The sequence below is a fragment of the Cebus imitator genome, unplaced genomic scaffold, assembly GCF_001604975.1.
Source record: "Cebus imitator isolate Cc_AM_T3 unplaced genomic scaffold, Cebus_imitator-1.0 Scaffold78, whole genome shotgun sequence".
NCBI lineage: Eukaryota > Metazoa > Chordata > Mammalia > Primates > Cebidae > Cebus > Cebus imitator.
The window spans coordinates 6,069,242-6,084,708 of NW_016107393.1; the positions used below are offsets into that span (position 1 = coordinate 6,069,242).

Below are 15,467 nucleotides of genomic sequence, written 5' to 3' on the forward strand. Positions count from 1 at the left end.
ATGTTTATAGAGACAGGGTCTTGCTGTGTTACCCAGGCTGGACTCAAATTCGTGGACTCAAGTGATCCTCCTGCCTCAGCCACCCAAAGTGCTGGGATGACAAGCATGAGCCACTGTGTCCAGCCTGTTTTTTAATTAAGGTATATACTTTTTTTTTTAAGACATAATGTTATTACACACTTAATAGACTATAGTATGGTGTAAATACAACTTTTATATGAACTGGAAAACCAGAAAAAAATTGTGTGACTCCGTTGTAGTGATACTTGCTATGTTTTGATTTGGAACGAAACCCTTAATATTTTGAGGTATGCCTGGTAGCAGGGTAGGAGACAGTTTTAACTTCAAGCAAGGTTTTGTGTCAAATACCATTCAGATTTGTTTTATGGCATATTTTTATTTAAAACTTATGAACAGTAATACCTTGTGTAATTATTGCTTATTTTTATATGTAAATTATTTCTTGTTTATAGTTAATAATATAATTCTTTATTTCATTAAAGTTTACATTAATTCTGTTAATATTTTTACCTAAATTTGTACTGGTTTGTGGTCTAAACCAATATGGCAATTTTTTCCACCACCTCTATAGAATAGTCTATTTGTCAGACTTTGAAAACATTGCCAAAGAACAGTCAATAGTCCTGAATTATACATTTTGCCTGTAACGTGTAGATTAACTGTTTTCCCACAGGTCTGCCTTATACTTGAAATGTAGGTGAATGCTGAATCCTGCACCTGTTTCTAATTAGCCTAAATTAAGTTGCACCATATTTAGAATACTGTATGTGATTTAATGACTTACTGTAATTTCTGAAATTTTTATTTTAAAGTAACTAATAACTAATTATAACATGGAATTACATGGAAATCCTTCAACCAAAAGCAAATTACCTTCACCTTTTTTATCTTGACTGTGAAAGCACATTTTTACAGTGCTAAATTCTTTAAGTGAGTAAAATTTGTTTATTTGCATCAGGTCATTTTACAGATAATATAAATAGGTAGATATTGTATGTCGTTCAGATCTATAATTTTAGCAAAGATGTATTAATGTTTTCAATTGTTAGAAAAACCTCAGTCTTTTCAAACAAAATGATTTTCCAAGGTAAATGTCTTATTTAGGGCTTAGATTAAATTTAATCCCCACTGTATTATGTAGGTCTCTCATTTGATTCTTTCAGAGTTTAAAGTAGCTATCAGAATTGTCTAAACATACTTAGCCTATGCTGCATATAATAGAAGAGCTTAAATCTCAGTCACTCTCACTGTTTCTCGTTTATTTCTCTTATTCACACAAACTCTTACATGAGGTTTGGCTGCTGTATCTTGTGCCGTCACTTTTTACAACTTTATGGCCATATTTATCTTGCAGTTTGAGGCTGCTTCTTTTTCAAGTATGGGCGTAGGAGAGTTTTTTAGAAAGTTATTGTTGGTTTGACATTTGAAATACTTCTTTTTGTGGAAAATTTTTTTTTTAATTTTTTTAGAATGTCATTTATGTAGAAGATACAGAAAAAAATTACTCAGAAAATCAGAAAGACAATATGAAAATGTTATGACTTTTTAAAATTCTATCTCCACAAAAAGTTTTTAACTAAAATATGCATGAACCTTTAGTAAATAATTCTAAGTTGTTTCTATTTTGTGTATTTTTAGATGCTGCTGTTAATTCTGGAGAACTATGGTTTGTAAACTTTTATTCTCCAGGCTGTTCACACTGCCATGATTTAGCTCCCACAGTATGTATTTTTCACATTCTCATTACTAGTTTTATTTCTAATTGATATGCAGTTTGTATGTTAGAATATTTTTTTATGAATAGTAGTTATCAAAAATAATTACAAATACTTTCAAATGTCTGGTTTAAAAATGTGTAGCTTGGAGTGTGTTCAAGAGAAGAAAAGTGATCTTATCAGAGAAATATGTTTTCTTTTTCTCTCGTAGTGGAGAGACTTTGCTAAAGAAGTGGATGGATTACTTCGAATTGGAGCTGTTAACTGTGGTGATGATAGAATGCTTTGCCGAATGAAAGGCGTCAACAGCTATCCCAGCCTCTTTATTTTTCAGTCTGGAATGGTAAGTGATAAAGTTAGCATTTTTTGAAATTTGTGAAACATTATGACAAATTAAATATTAGAGAAAATACAGTATGTGAAAATTACAGAACATTTTAAGTCTTGTTTTAGGTACTATCTAATTAGACTTTCATAATTATAAACATTTTGGATTATGAATATTTTTAAACATCATTACTTTGGTTTGTTTGGTTTTTTTTGGGGGGGGATGGAGTCTCTCTTGCCCAGGCTGGATGGAGTACAAAGGTGCAATCTCGGCTCACTGCAACCTCCGCCTCCTGGATTCAAATGATTCTCCTGCCTCAGCTTCCCAAGTACCAGAGACTACAGGCGCCCTCTTCCATGCCTGGCTAATTTTTGTATTTTTAATAGAGACGGGGTTTCACCATGTTGACCAGGCTAGTCTTGATTGACCAGGCTTGTCTTGAACTCCAGACCTCAGGTGATCCGCCTGCCTCGGCCTCCCAAAGTGCTGGGATTACAGGCATGAGCCGCGGTGCTCGGCCAAACACCATTACTCTGACTTTGCTGTATTTTAAAATTAAATGTTTGCCAATTTCAGTCTCTGTCTTAAGGAACATAATTTATATGATATACGTATTGTATTTGGTAGTTTACAAAGTATTTTACAGGTATTATCTCATTGAATGTAAAACTGTGATAATCTTTTTTTTCTTAGTTTCCAGTAATGAAACTGAAACTATTATAAATATTATTGTTAAAATGTCTTCCATAGAATCTGTACTGTCAAGATTATCAGAATATCATTTGGAAGTACATTGTGCTACTGAGAAACAGAACTTTGCTGCATTATTCAAAATAATGTAAAATCAAATTCTTTGGTATTATTTTTACTGAGTTTTAAAAAGAAAAAGTAAAAGGTGTTTCTCTTCTTACAAAAACCAATAGGCCCCAGTGAAATATCATGGAGACAGATCAAAGGAGAGTTTAGTGAGTTTTGCAATGCAGCATGTTAGAAGTACAGTGACAGAACTTTGGACAGGTAATTTTATTTTCTGAATTTGCTTGGTTTCCAGGATATTTTGAAATTAGTATTTTGTTTTAATGGCAATGTTAACATTTTGGTCATGAAATTTCAAAGTATCTTTTCCATGTTTCTTAGAAGAGAATTGTGTCATTTACTCTGAACTCCGCTGAATTTAACAAACTAGTTAAATTTGTACAGAAACTTAAACTATTGAGATGTGGGAAATGGATATGAGATGGGGCTAGGGTAAAAAGACATCTCTAAAGTGCAACTAAATGTTTAGTAATGTGAGTATTTTATTGCTTTTTTAATTATGCTATATCAGGCAGTAAATTCAGACCAGTAAATTCTGTTTAATTTTAAAGTTTAAAATGCTTCTAATCTTAGGCTTTTAATTCATTAATTGCCTTTAGGCAGATTAAACTATCCATGAAATGATAGTATTTGTGGCTTAAGAAGTTAATTTTATTCATTAAGTAAAGTTGTGTCAGAAGCTATTAAATAGTAAGGTTGCAGTAGTAAAATATATAATCCCTGCCATCAGTGACTTCATTAATGAGGAAGACATTGTAAACAATTAAAATGCAATGTAGTAATTATTATTATAGAGCTTAAGGAAGCATAAAATATATAAAACAACCCAGTTGGGGAAAAGGAAATGAGTTAGAAAATACTTCTTGAAAGAAGTCATACCCAATCTGTCATGAAAATGAATAGGAAGCCTTAAGAAATCAGTGTGTTTGGGGAACTGACAACACTTCATGAATCTGACAAAAAGATGGATAATTGGGTCAGGTGGTATAGGGAGAAATGTACCTGGCTGAATAGGAGACAAAGCTCAGGTCGCAAGATGCCTCACTTGCCAATTTGAGGTTTTTTCTTAATGAAGTAGTGAATTTCGGTTTTATATGATGAAAAAATTGGAAAGCCATTGAAGGAGTTTGTCATATTCAAGAGTATCTTTGGAAAGATAACTGGTAAAACTCAGAGTAGATTAGGAGAGGTTGAGATTAGAAAGGAAAGATGACTTAGAAGACTGTTTCCATTAGTAAAGGAATATTAGGTGATCAGAATTTGCTTTATTTTTATTTATTTATTTTTTTTTTTAAGGAAATTTTGTTAACTCCATACAAACTGCTTTTGCTGCTGGTATTGGCTGGCTGATCACATTTTGTTCGAAAGGTGGAGGTAATTTTATTTTTTTTATTTTGTTAGGATGAAGAGAACATGACATTTAAATTTTAGTTGACAGTTTTAAGTATGCTGCTATAATTATTAAGTACTTGAAACTAGAATTTATGCCCAAGATTACAGTTTGTTTACTTAATGAATATTTCCCTTTTTCATTGTTTTACACATAAAAGGTTGTTGCTTATTTTTTAATGTATTCTTTATGTTCTTATGTTCAGTGGACCAGTTGTTCAGCTTAAATAGCCTCATGATAAATTGTACCTTCAGGTAGCCACAGGTGTTATTTGACAATTTGCAAAAATAACTAGTTGTTTACAGCTCTAACCCCTCCTAAAATAATAATTTTTTGGAAATACGGACTTTGCTTCATGCTTATATGTATCTGTCAAAGATTTATAGATTTCCCTTATACAACTATATATTTGAAGATGACAGCTTCTAGGAACCTTTCCTTGAATAAATTAAGTTGAAAAGTCAGTACTCTGCATAGCAAGCCACAAACTATAAACTGTATTCAAACAATGTGGTTAGTTAAAAATTGGTCCAAGAAAACAAGATATTATAACTCATTGATATATTTTCATGTGTTTAATCCCAACATGAGTCTTTTCCCCACATTTCATCCCTCAGCCTTCCTGCTATTATATTGAAAACATGTTGCCCTATAACTAAAATCAACCCATTATCCCATCCTGTAAGGCCTATGCCAGGAAGACACTGCGTTGCAGCAAAACATCAGCCTTGAACTTAACTAATCACCAAGGGATTTTTTCTTATTTTGGCCTATTGCCCAAATTTCTGTTCATCCACGTATGAACAAAACTTCTTACACTCTCTAAGATTCTTTTACTTCTCACCTCAGGTAAATTTCTCCTCCCTATCTTTATAGGTTCTGTGATGCTATAGCTCTCTTTCTTCTAAATCTTCTCTCATTGCATTCTAGTGTTCATACTTACAGAACTTTCATAAAAATAGTGAAGGTGCTATTAAGATTTTATTGTATTTCGAGGATCCTTTACATACTTTTATCAAATATCTGTTACATTTTATATTCCCCCAATTATGAGATCTCTTGGGTAACAGGGATTGTTGATAGGAGGGGAGATTGAGAGTATTATCCTAAAGAGAGAAAATTACTCTTTTTCTCTGTAGCTAGACATCCTAGAAATTAAAGGGGGAGAGAGAGAGGGGGGAAGAGAGGGGGGGGAAGAGGGGGGGGAAGAGAGAGAGAGAGAGGGAGAGAGAGAGAGAGAGAGGGAGTGAGTGTGTGTGTGTGTGTCTGTGTAGAAGAATTTCCATGTCTATCAGTAGAGTTCAGCCCAATTAATTGCCTTTGAATGAGCATGGTAATTTGGGGGAAAGGCAAATGCAAGTATTTTTCATTAGGCTTAATAAAGGTAAAACTGCCTCATAAGGTTTTTTTGTCCTCAGATTGTTTGACTTCACAGACACGACTCAGGCTTAGTGGCATGTTGGTAAGCATCATTCATTTTGTAAAACTATATCACCATGTAAAGAAACACATTGGGAAATAGATTTTAAATATTTTCTTCCCTTGTTTCTTGAGCAGTTAACTCACCTATTTGTAATCTTATTTTCTGATGACTGTATTTCTATCCATGTGTTTTTTTTCCTGAATAATTAGCTATGGTCAATAAATTTTGACATGGTATCAATTATTAAGCGTCATTTAAGTATTTGGTAATTTATAAATTCTTCTTCAACTGAAGTTACATGTTAGTGTTTTTCTTATTTCCAAACCTGATTTTTTGTTGTTTTCTTTTTTAGTCATTTTTAAATTTATTTATCTCATCATGTTATGGCTGAGAAGTAGTCTGATTGATATTGATTTTTTAATACCATTGAAATTCCCTTTGTGGCTTGACAGTTTGTAAGCTGTGAAGATTGTGGAAATACTTTGTGAGCTTGAATATAATAATATTCTCTGTGTTAGGTGCAATATTATATTTATTAGATCAGATTTATTAATGTTATTTATATTTGGACTACATGATGTATAATTTCTAAGAGGAACATTAAAACCTGTACCTTCAATCATTGATATATCTATTCTTATATTTCTGTCAGTTCTTCCTTTACGTTACATTATTCCTTTGCATTTTGACATTATATTGTTGGCAGCAGTATATTCATGATCATTATATCTTTTGGCAGCTATTTGTCCTTTATGCATTATGGATTTTTTTTATATAAATTCTATTTTATTTGATATTAAAATCACTAACTTACTCTGCTTTTTTGTTTCCTTCCCTTTCCTTATTTCACCCTATGCCTAGGCCTTCAGTTTTTCAATACTACACATTAGAATCACCTAGGAGCTTTTAAAAATGATTTAAAAAAAAACAAAAAACAGGCCTTTTCTTCCCAGTTCTTCCTGGAGTCGGGAAAAGCTGGGTTGAGAGGGCGGGAAAAAACAAAACAAAACAGAAAAACACAGTGAGCATTAGCATCTTTATTTTTTTAATATTTGGTGAACAGAGCGATTGGCCTGTATTTTTCCTTTCCGGTTAAGTCTGTGTGCTTTTAGCATCAAAGTTAGGTTGGCCTTTAAATGTGTTGGAAAGCATTCTCTTTTTCTCTTCTTTGGAAACAGTTTCTATGCAACTGGTGTTATTCCTTTCTTTCTTTCTTTTTTTTTTTCCTGGTAGAATTCATCTGGAAGCCACCTGGGCCTGGAGTTGGAGTTGTCTTTAAATTCTTATTTTATAGACTTCTCCAATCTCTATAGATAGACAGACAGACAGATAGATAGATTGATTCTCTAATTCCTCTATTTGGTAATTTGTTTTTCTAATACTTCGTTGTTTCAACCAAATGTCTAAATGTATTGTTATAAAATTGTACATAATGCCCTATTTTTTTAAGTATCTGTGGTATCTATACTGATGTTCTTTCTTACTTTCTGATCATGTTTTTTGTGTGTGTGTCATCTCTATTTTTTTCATATTCTGTCCCAGGAAAGGTTCATTAAGCTTTATAAGCTTTTTCAAAGTCCCAAGTTTTAGCTTTATTGATTGTTTTTTCTACTATATATTTCTTTATTTCATTAAGTACTGTGTTTCCTTCCTGCTACCTTTTTATGATATAATTTACTGTTCCTGAAATGAATGATTAGTTCATTGATCTTCACGCTTTCCTTTGTAATATATGTACTTACAAATTAGTGAGTACAGCTTTAGCTACATCTTCTCTTTTGAGATATATATACATATATATGTGTATATATATATATATATATATATATAAAATCATTATCAGTTCAAATTTTTTTAATCTTCCATTTTTATTTCTTTTTGAATCACAGATTATTTAGCACTGTATTTTTCATTCCTAATCATAAAGGATATTTTTTAAAGTAATTTTGTTATTTATGACTAGCTTAATTCTGCCATGGATAGTGAACATGAATTTAGTTTTTTAAAGTTGTTAATTAAGCCTTGTTTCATGGCCCAAAATATGGTAAATTTTTATAAATGATTCATGTGCATTTGAAAATTAATTCTGTAGTTCACAGGTGCACATTTCTATAAAATCAGTAGGATCAAATGTGTTAGCTATGTTAAATCCTCTAGATCTTAATAATTTTATTGTCTACCTGTTCTATTAATAACTGAGAGAAGTGTCCTAATATTCTCCACTATTTTTGTGGATATTTCTTTTTTCCATTGTTTCTGTCAATTTTTATTTATCTATATCAATGTTTTATTATTAGATGGATATTAATTTAGAATTGTATATTTTCTTGGTGATTTGAATCTCTAACCTAATGAAATAACCCTCTTTATCTCCTTTCATGCCTTTTGCCTTCAAGTCTTCCTTGACTGATAATAGTATAGCTACACCAGCTTTCTTTTGTTTACTGTTGACATTTTTCTGTTTTTTGCTGTCAGCCTTACTGTATCCTTATATCCTGCAATCAGCATTTAATTAGGTTTTGTATTTATCTAGTTACCATTTTTTATCTTTGTCCATTTACATTTAATGTTATTCTTGATATATTAGGCTTTATACTTACCATCTCATTAGTTTTCTATTTGTCCTACCTGTTTTATAGTCCTTTTTTCTTTCCTTTTTGCCTTCTTTTGGATTAATCAAGTGATTTTTAAAATTTCATTTCCCATCTCTACTAGTTCTTTAGGTACCCATTCTTTTACTGTTCATTTAATGGAAACCCTACAAATTTTGTACATGAATCATTTGCTACCCAACGCAAGAGTACCAAAGATAAATGATTTTACTACCTCTGAAACTTTGCTGTTATTTTAATCAAGTATGTTTTAAGTTCTATCTTAAATGCAATAAAGTGAATACATCTTAAGTGTACAACTTAATTTTTATATCTATGCTCACATGTAACACCACCTAAATCAAGATCTATTATTTTTTAGCTTTTAATTGTTTTTGATTTTCTGAAGTTCCATTATACTATATGTAGGTCTGAATTTCTTGTTTATTCTGATTGAGATTAACTGGACTTCTTGATTCCATAGGTTAATACCTTTCATCAGTTGTGGAAACTTGTCAGGTGTTGTTTCACTTTTTGTTGTTGTCTCGTTCTCTTATCTTTTTGAGATCCCAATTGAATGTTTGTTAGAACTCTGTTACTAACTTGCCCAGTCCAAAAATTTTTTTTCAGTAACTTAAGGTTCTGAGAAATGTACTTTTGGACAGGATTTTGGAGCTCACTAAAGGAACTTAGCCACTGTAGATGAAAACTGGGAAGGTACTAATTTAAATGTACATTTTAGACACAGAGAATATCTCATAAACTGTATAATTATTAAAAGGATAGCCAAAATGAAAAGTCTTAAACAGTAGGTTGGTTTATTTTCTTTAACCTGAAAGACTATGGGACAGCTCACTTTCTAAAAATATTGTAAATGTAGTTTTTTGTGGATTCATAGATTTCTAATATTAGGGAAAAACCATTTTTCATGTTACTAAGTACAATTTTTGTACTTAATATTTCTAAATTTATTAAAAAGTAATTTATAATATTAGAAATATTGTCTACTTTCTGATATTATTTCTAATATTAGAAATCTTTTTAACTTGGCTATAGAGCTCTAAGGCATGAAATTTTAATTTTATGGTAGTTAAGTAAATCTCTAAATCTCTTTAACTTTTTTCCTCCCATTTACAACATGGTTTGTTTTTTGTTTCTTTCCATTTTAGGATGGTCTTGTTAATGTAGGATGGATGGACTGTGCCACCCAGGATAACCTTTGTAAAAGCTTGGATATTACAACAAGTACTACTGCTTATTTTCCTCCTGGAGCCACTTTAAATAACAAAGAGAAAAGCAGTATTTTGGTATGAATCACTTTAAAATTATTTCTTTACATATAATGTACAAACACACAAAAATAATATATTATCTTTGTAAGCAGTGAGTGAAGAAATGAACAATTTATATTGTCTGATTGTGGAACCTTTATAGAGAACACATAATTTCTGAGATTCTGTTTAATACATGCTTCAAATTATAAAAGTAAGGATTGTTTTTAAACTAACATTTACATTTCACTTAAAGGCATTACATCTTTACATTTAAAATTACCTTACGTTTAAAACCATTACACTTTTAAACCCCAAAAGTATGGAGTACATTCCTAAGTTATACAAAAGAGCATTTATACCATGAGTTTTCAATTAAAAATTTTTTTTCTTTTTTGAGACAGTCATTCTTGTTGCCCAGGCTGGAGTGTAGTATAGTGTGATCTAGGCTCACTGCAACCTCTACCTCCTGGGTTGAAGCAATTCTCCTGCCTTAGCCTCTTGAGTAGCAGGGATTACAGGCACCTACCACCACACTCAGCTAATTTTTGTACTTTTAGTAGAGACACAGTTTCGCCGTGTTGGCCAGGCTGGTCTCGAAATCCTGACCTCAGGTAGTCCGCCCATCTTGGCCTCCCTGAGAGCTGGGATTACAGGTGTGTGCACCCTGCCTAATTGTTTATTTTCAAATGTTAAAAATGCAAATCAGCGGTATTTATGGCTGGGGCCTAAGTATTTATTTTTCTAAAGCACCCCATGGGATTCTGGTGTAAACTCAGTTTTGACTTCTACTGATGTGGTTTACCTCCCTAAATTTATGAGTGAGGAAACTGAGGTTCAGTCTAGTTGTCAAGGAGCTGAGATAAAAATGGGATATTGGATGGGTCACTATGGAATCCCAAAAGAAAATAAAGGACTCTGATAAGACAAATCTCCTTTAGTTTTCTTTTCTGTATTTTAATTCTGCTTTTTTAGATGTTGATAAAGATAACACATACTCATTTCAGAAATTCATACATGGTACAGAGCTATATAAAGAAGATGCAAAACTTCCTAAAACCAAATTGCTATCAGACAGCCACCATCAAATCTTGGTAAATACCCATCCACATCTCAACTGATACGTATATGCAATTATGACTTTGTGTTTATATCTGTGGCTCAAACCTCCGTTCTCCACTCCAGATACACGTGCTCATATACATATATATGTGGGTGTGTGCATATTTATATATGTATGTGTGTGCATACGTATATTATCACTGCTTGTTCAGTGTCTCCCCTGGAATATTAGTCACTGTCTCAAATGTAGATACCTATAACTATATTCCCAATATCCTCCCATAAATCTGCTTCATCCAGTTTTTCCTCATATTATTTGATGAAAACTCTGTCCTTTATTATTCAAGCCAAATGCCCTGGAGTTATTTTTGATTTCTCTTTTTCTCATACCTTATAACCAATTCATCAGGAAAATCTATGGCTCTATGTTTAAAATGTGTTCATGCACTTAAAATGGATACAGACAGGTAATTTTTTATAAATGGGATTGTATAGTAGATTCTATTTTGTAATCTAGTTTTTTCACTCAGTGTATTAGGAAAATATTTTGTTATTTAAAAATATATATTTTATAAACATTATTATTTTATAAATGAATATGTATACATTATCCTTGAAATAATAATCCCTAAATGGTGAGTCACTGACTAGATGTGACATACTTAGTCAGTTCTTTCTTGTTATGTGTTTCTACTTTCTCAAGATTATAAGCAATGGTGTAATGAGCAATCATGTATAGTATTTATCCTCGTGCACTTCTTCAGTTATCTGTTTAGAATGGGAGCGCTGTGGCAATTTTAAACTCAATTCCGTATTGCCAGGTTGCCCTCTAGAAAAGATGTGCTAGTTTATTCTGTGTCATCATTCCACAAGGATTGCCTACACGCTGGCCAATGATTAAAAGAGCCTCTTGCCTTTAGTATGGTAATCTCTGGGCTTCGTGATAGAAAATTGCAAAGTCAAGGCTGTCTGAGACAGGAAACAGAAATGAATGACTCTGGAAATATAACAGGAACTAGTGAATTAAACACTACTTGTCCCTCCTAAAAGCATTCAGGTTTTAAAAAATAAAGAACAGTATGCCAGCTAAATATATCGGGGTAGGTGAAATTCAGAGGCTAGATAAGACAACAATCCTTTATAGGTGTAACTAACAAATTCTCCTCTAACAGAAACAGGTTTATAATGAGGTTTTAGTAGGTTAATCATTACAAGTTTATATAGGCTGTGTAATAGGCATATTTTTAGTAAAGTCTTCATAGTGAATAGGACTGAAGTGAATGAGCTGTAGAACTGAGACATGAAATATTTTGTTTTGGCATTTTAAGCTCTTTGTGGTAGCAGGAATTTTTACATGAACCTCTAAGAATGTTTATGCTATAAATTTTTTTTTTAAAGTTTTAAGAAAACAAACTTAGAAAAACAAAATCTGAGTTTTTATTCTTATGTTGTACCTATTGTTTTTAGCCATGTTTGTTTCATGTCTAGCATGATTAAGCTATGGATTCCGTGACTGTTCATACACGTTGTTAATGAGTTTTAGATCTTTCAAGTAATACTTAAACTGTTAAACACAGATGATTCATAATTAAATACATATATTAAACTCTGTCAACTTTCATATACATTTCTTGTTGTAACCATTGCTGCATTCTTTATAATAATGACTGCGTCACTGAGAGAATCAGACCAGCAGGGAGAGTTCTATGAGAAAGTATGCTGAGGATAAAATATTGACAGAAATAAACGAGATTTTTAGAAAGGCGTGCTATACTTATTTGTGTTTTAAATAAGAGACTCGGCCCTAAACCAAGTTTAAGATAAGATCTTTATCATTATATTTTTACTTACGAATTCGAGTGGTTTGGTTTTTAGATGAAAACATCTGTAATGAACAATAAGATCCATTTCAATTTTCCAGTTATAAGTTCCCCTTAATCTTAATTATTGGTTGGTGTATGAAGTGTCTTCAATCATCTATTATTTTTGTGTTATAAAACTTCTTAAGTGAATGTGTAAATCATTGGCATTCTGTTCAAATATGGTTAGCATTAAAATTAAGCTAAACATAATGTGGTTTTTGATGATTGAGAGGTCACTCAAGATTATTGTGAGGATTTCTATAGAATACACAGCATAGTTAATTAAAAATTCCAGTTAATGCAACACCTTATAATGGAATTTATTGTATATTACTATTTAAGAAACAGCCTAGTTATATAATATTTTTGATAATTGCCAAAATATACTTTAAAAAAAAAAAAAGACATTTGGAATTATTTGAAAAACTGTTTACCTTCTACCTTCTATAGTTGTTTTCCTAAAAATACTACACTGGAAATTGAAAAAGAAAGATATCAAATATAATGAATATTTATTCAAAAAGATAACAGTGTGATTTTCTTTTTCTAGTTTCTTAACTCATTGGATGCTAAAGAAATATATTTGGAAGTAATACGTAGTCTTCCAGATTTTGAACTACTTTCGGCAAACACACTAGAGGTAACGTTTTTATTAATGATAAGTAGCACTAAATGTTAGTATCATTTCAAGTCTTAACATTTTAAAATCAACATTTATTTATCTCTAGAGAGAATTGAGAGTAGCAGTTTCAAAGGATTTATGTATTAGCCAGTGGTCGGTTAAATTTTAATTGGAGTTCTGGTGTTGCTAATTCAGGATGGTCCTGTAGTTGTGGAAAACCTCCCATTCCTGAAAGTGGGCTTCAAAAGGAACATCAGAAAAGGCAAAATTTTAATCACAGCAACTTTGGATCTAATTTGTAACTTTTTGTTCTTGCTTACAGAACAGACTATATTGATACTAAGAAGAAGTATTCAGTTTGTGAATAGAATGCTGAGAAATATTGTGGTGGAATCAGTTTTGTCTTGTTTTGTTTTCCCTATTAGGTTGGTGCAAAGTAACTGCAGTTTTTGCAGAAACCTAGATACTTCCTAACCACAGACCTTTTGAAGTCTATATCACTACCAAATCTTACGTGTTAAGCCTTAAAAAGCTGGCAACTTTACTGTCCAGCTTTTTATCTATATGCTGTTAAAACATGTGTTTGTTTTTAGCAGTCATCTACTTTGAGATTTTATAATTTAGTGACCAACCTTCCTGTAGTATTTATTGATTTTATGTAGCATTATTCTAAGTAAATTACAAAATAAGGGAATAAGTGGGTCTGAAGTTTAGACAGTATTTTGAAATAATGGGTCAGGGAGCTAAAATTAACTTCAAGTCATAGAAATAAAGATAAAAATAAAGATTAGAACCCTTATAATTTCCCATCTCTGACATTTCCTTTTCTTTATCACTTTTAAGGATCGTTTGGCTCATCATCGGTGGCTCTTATTTTTTCAATTTGGAAAAAATGAAAATTCAAATGATCCTGAGTTGAAAAAACTAAAAACTCTGCTTAAAAATGATCATATTCAAGTAAGAAAATTGTATTCTTCCTAGCCTTCTGCTGGTGTACTTTCTTGTTAATACATATAATTACATTTTAAATAACAAAAACTCTTATTTGAAATTATTAGAGGCCTATAAGTGTCTTTGGTTTGTGCTTTCTTTTTCCCCTTTTTTACTAAAAGTTTATATGTAACCTGAAAGTGGTTAATTTCATTTATTTTGGCATTTGATAAACCTGTATCATACAATTTTTCTGGAATGTGTACTATAGGAGATTATCCTTCCCTTTTTAAAATTCTTATTTTTTTATATAAGTATTTCTTGCTCATTGATTAAAAATCAGAATAAATAAGTACAAAAATAATTATCTAAAAAATAACCCATGCTCTTAAGACTGTTCATCCCTGCTAAGTATTTACTCAATAACTATTTAAACATTTTGTGAGTTTCTATATGCATATGTGGGCATATGTGTACGTGTACACATGCATACATATTGTAATGGCCATTGAAACAGACATACACATGTAAAATTTATATGTATATATTTTAATCAAAATGGATTCACTGTATACTTTTAACTTTTGTCATTCAACAATATCATAAACTCTTTCATGGGCCTGTAAAAATACATATATATTTATATGGATGTCAAATCTCTGTATCCATGTATATCCTCATTATTTCCTAAAGCCTACATGGTGGCTTACTGTATGGTTATACTGTAATTGTTTAGCAAATCCTCATTGATTTTTTTGTCATTCCCATTATTTTTTATATCAAATGATGCAGAACTTATCCTTAGTATGAGCAATTTTCTTTTCCTTTTTTTTTTTTTTTTTTTGAGACAAGAGTCCCGTTCTGTCACCCAGGCTGGAGTACAGTGGCGTGATCTTGGCCCACTCTGCCTCCCAGGTTCAAGCGATTCTGGGTTCCAGTGATTCCTTCCCAGGTAGCTGGGACTACAGGTGCATGCCATCAAGCCCAGCTAATTTCTGTGCTTTTAATAGGAACTGGGTTTCTCCATGTTGGCCAGGCTGGTCTCGAACTCTTCACCTCTGGTGATCCGTCCGCCTCGGCCTCTCAAAGTGCTGGGATTACAGGTGTGAACCACCACACCTGGCCATATGGGAAATTTTCAAGGTTATGTTTTCTTCAGTGGTTTTTGTTCTCATTACTAGAGTCCTCCAGAAAATTTGTATCAGTTTATAATCTCACTGACAGCACATTATTGGCCATTTTTCCATGCTGTGCCCACCATGGTACTATCATTCTTCATAATCTTCACAATTCCAGTAGGCCACAAGTGATATGTTAACAATATTCACTTTCGTTTAATTGCTTTCTACTAGTTGGGGGGAAAAAAAAACTTTTTCATGATTATTAACAAATCATAATTGTTCTCTAGTTAATTTTCTCTATCTATGGCCCATTTT

The 15,467-nt window shown here is 31.9% G+C and overlaps 1 protein-coding gene across 1 annotated transcript in view; it reads left to right on the forward strand.

Moving 5' to 3' along the window:
* The window catches only part of DNAJC10 (DnaJ heat shock protein family (Hsp40) member C10), a 56,602-nt gene that overhangs the window by 19,025 nt on the left and 22,110 nt on the right, over positions 1 to 15,467 (forward strand). The window contains exons 6-13 of the mRNA XM_017532771.2: positions 1,660 to 1,742; positions 1,948 to 2,079; positions 2,988 to 3,081; positions 4,177 to 4,254; positions 5,689 to 5,732; positions 9,454 to 9,591; positions 13,030 to 13,119; positions 13,945 to 14,058. Coding sequence (XP_017388260.1) covers positions 1,660 to 1,742; positions 1,948 to 2,079; positions 2,988 to 3,081; positions 4,177 to 4,254; positions 5,689 to 5,732; positions 9,454 to 9,591; positions 13,030 to 13,119; positions 13,945 to 14,058 — 773 coding nt within the window. The remainder of the gene's footprint in view (positions 1 to 1,659; positions 1,743 to 1,947; positions 2,080 to 2,987; positions 3,082 to 4,176; positions 4,255 to 5,688; positions 5,733 to 9,453; positions 9,592 to 13,029; positions 13,120 to 13,944; positions 14,059 to 15,467) is intronic.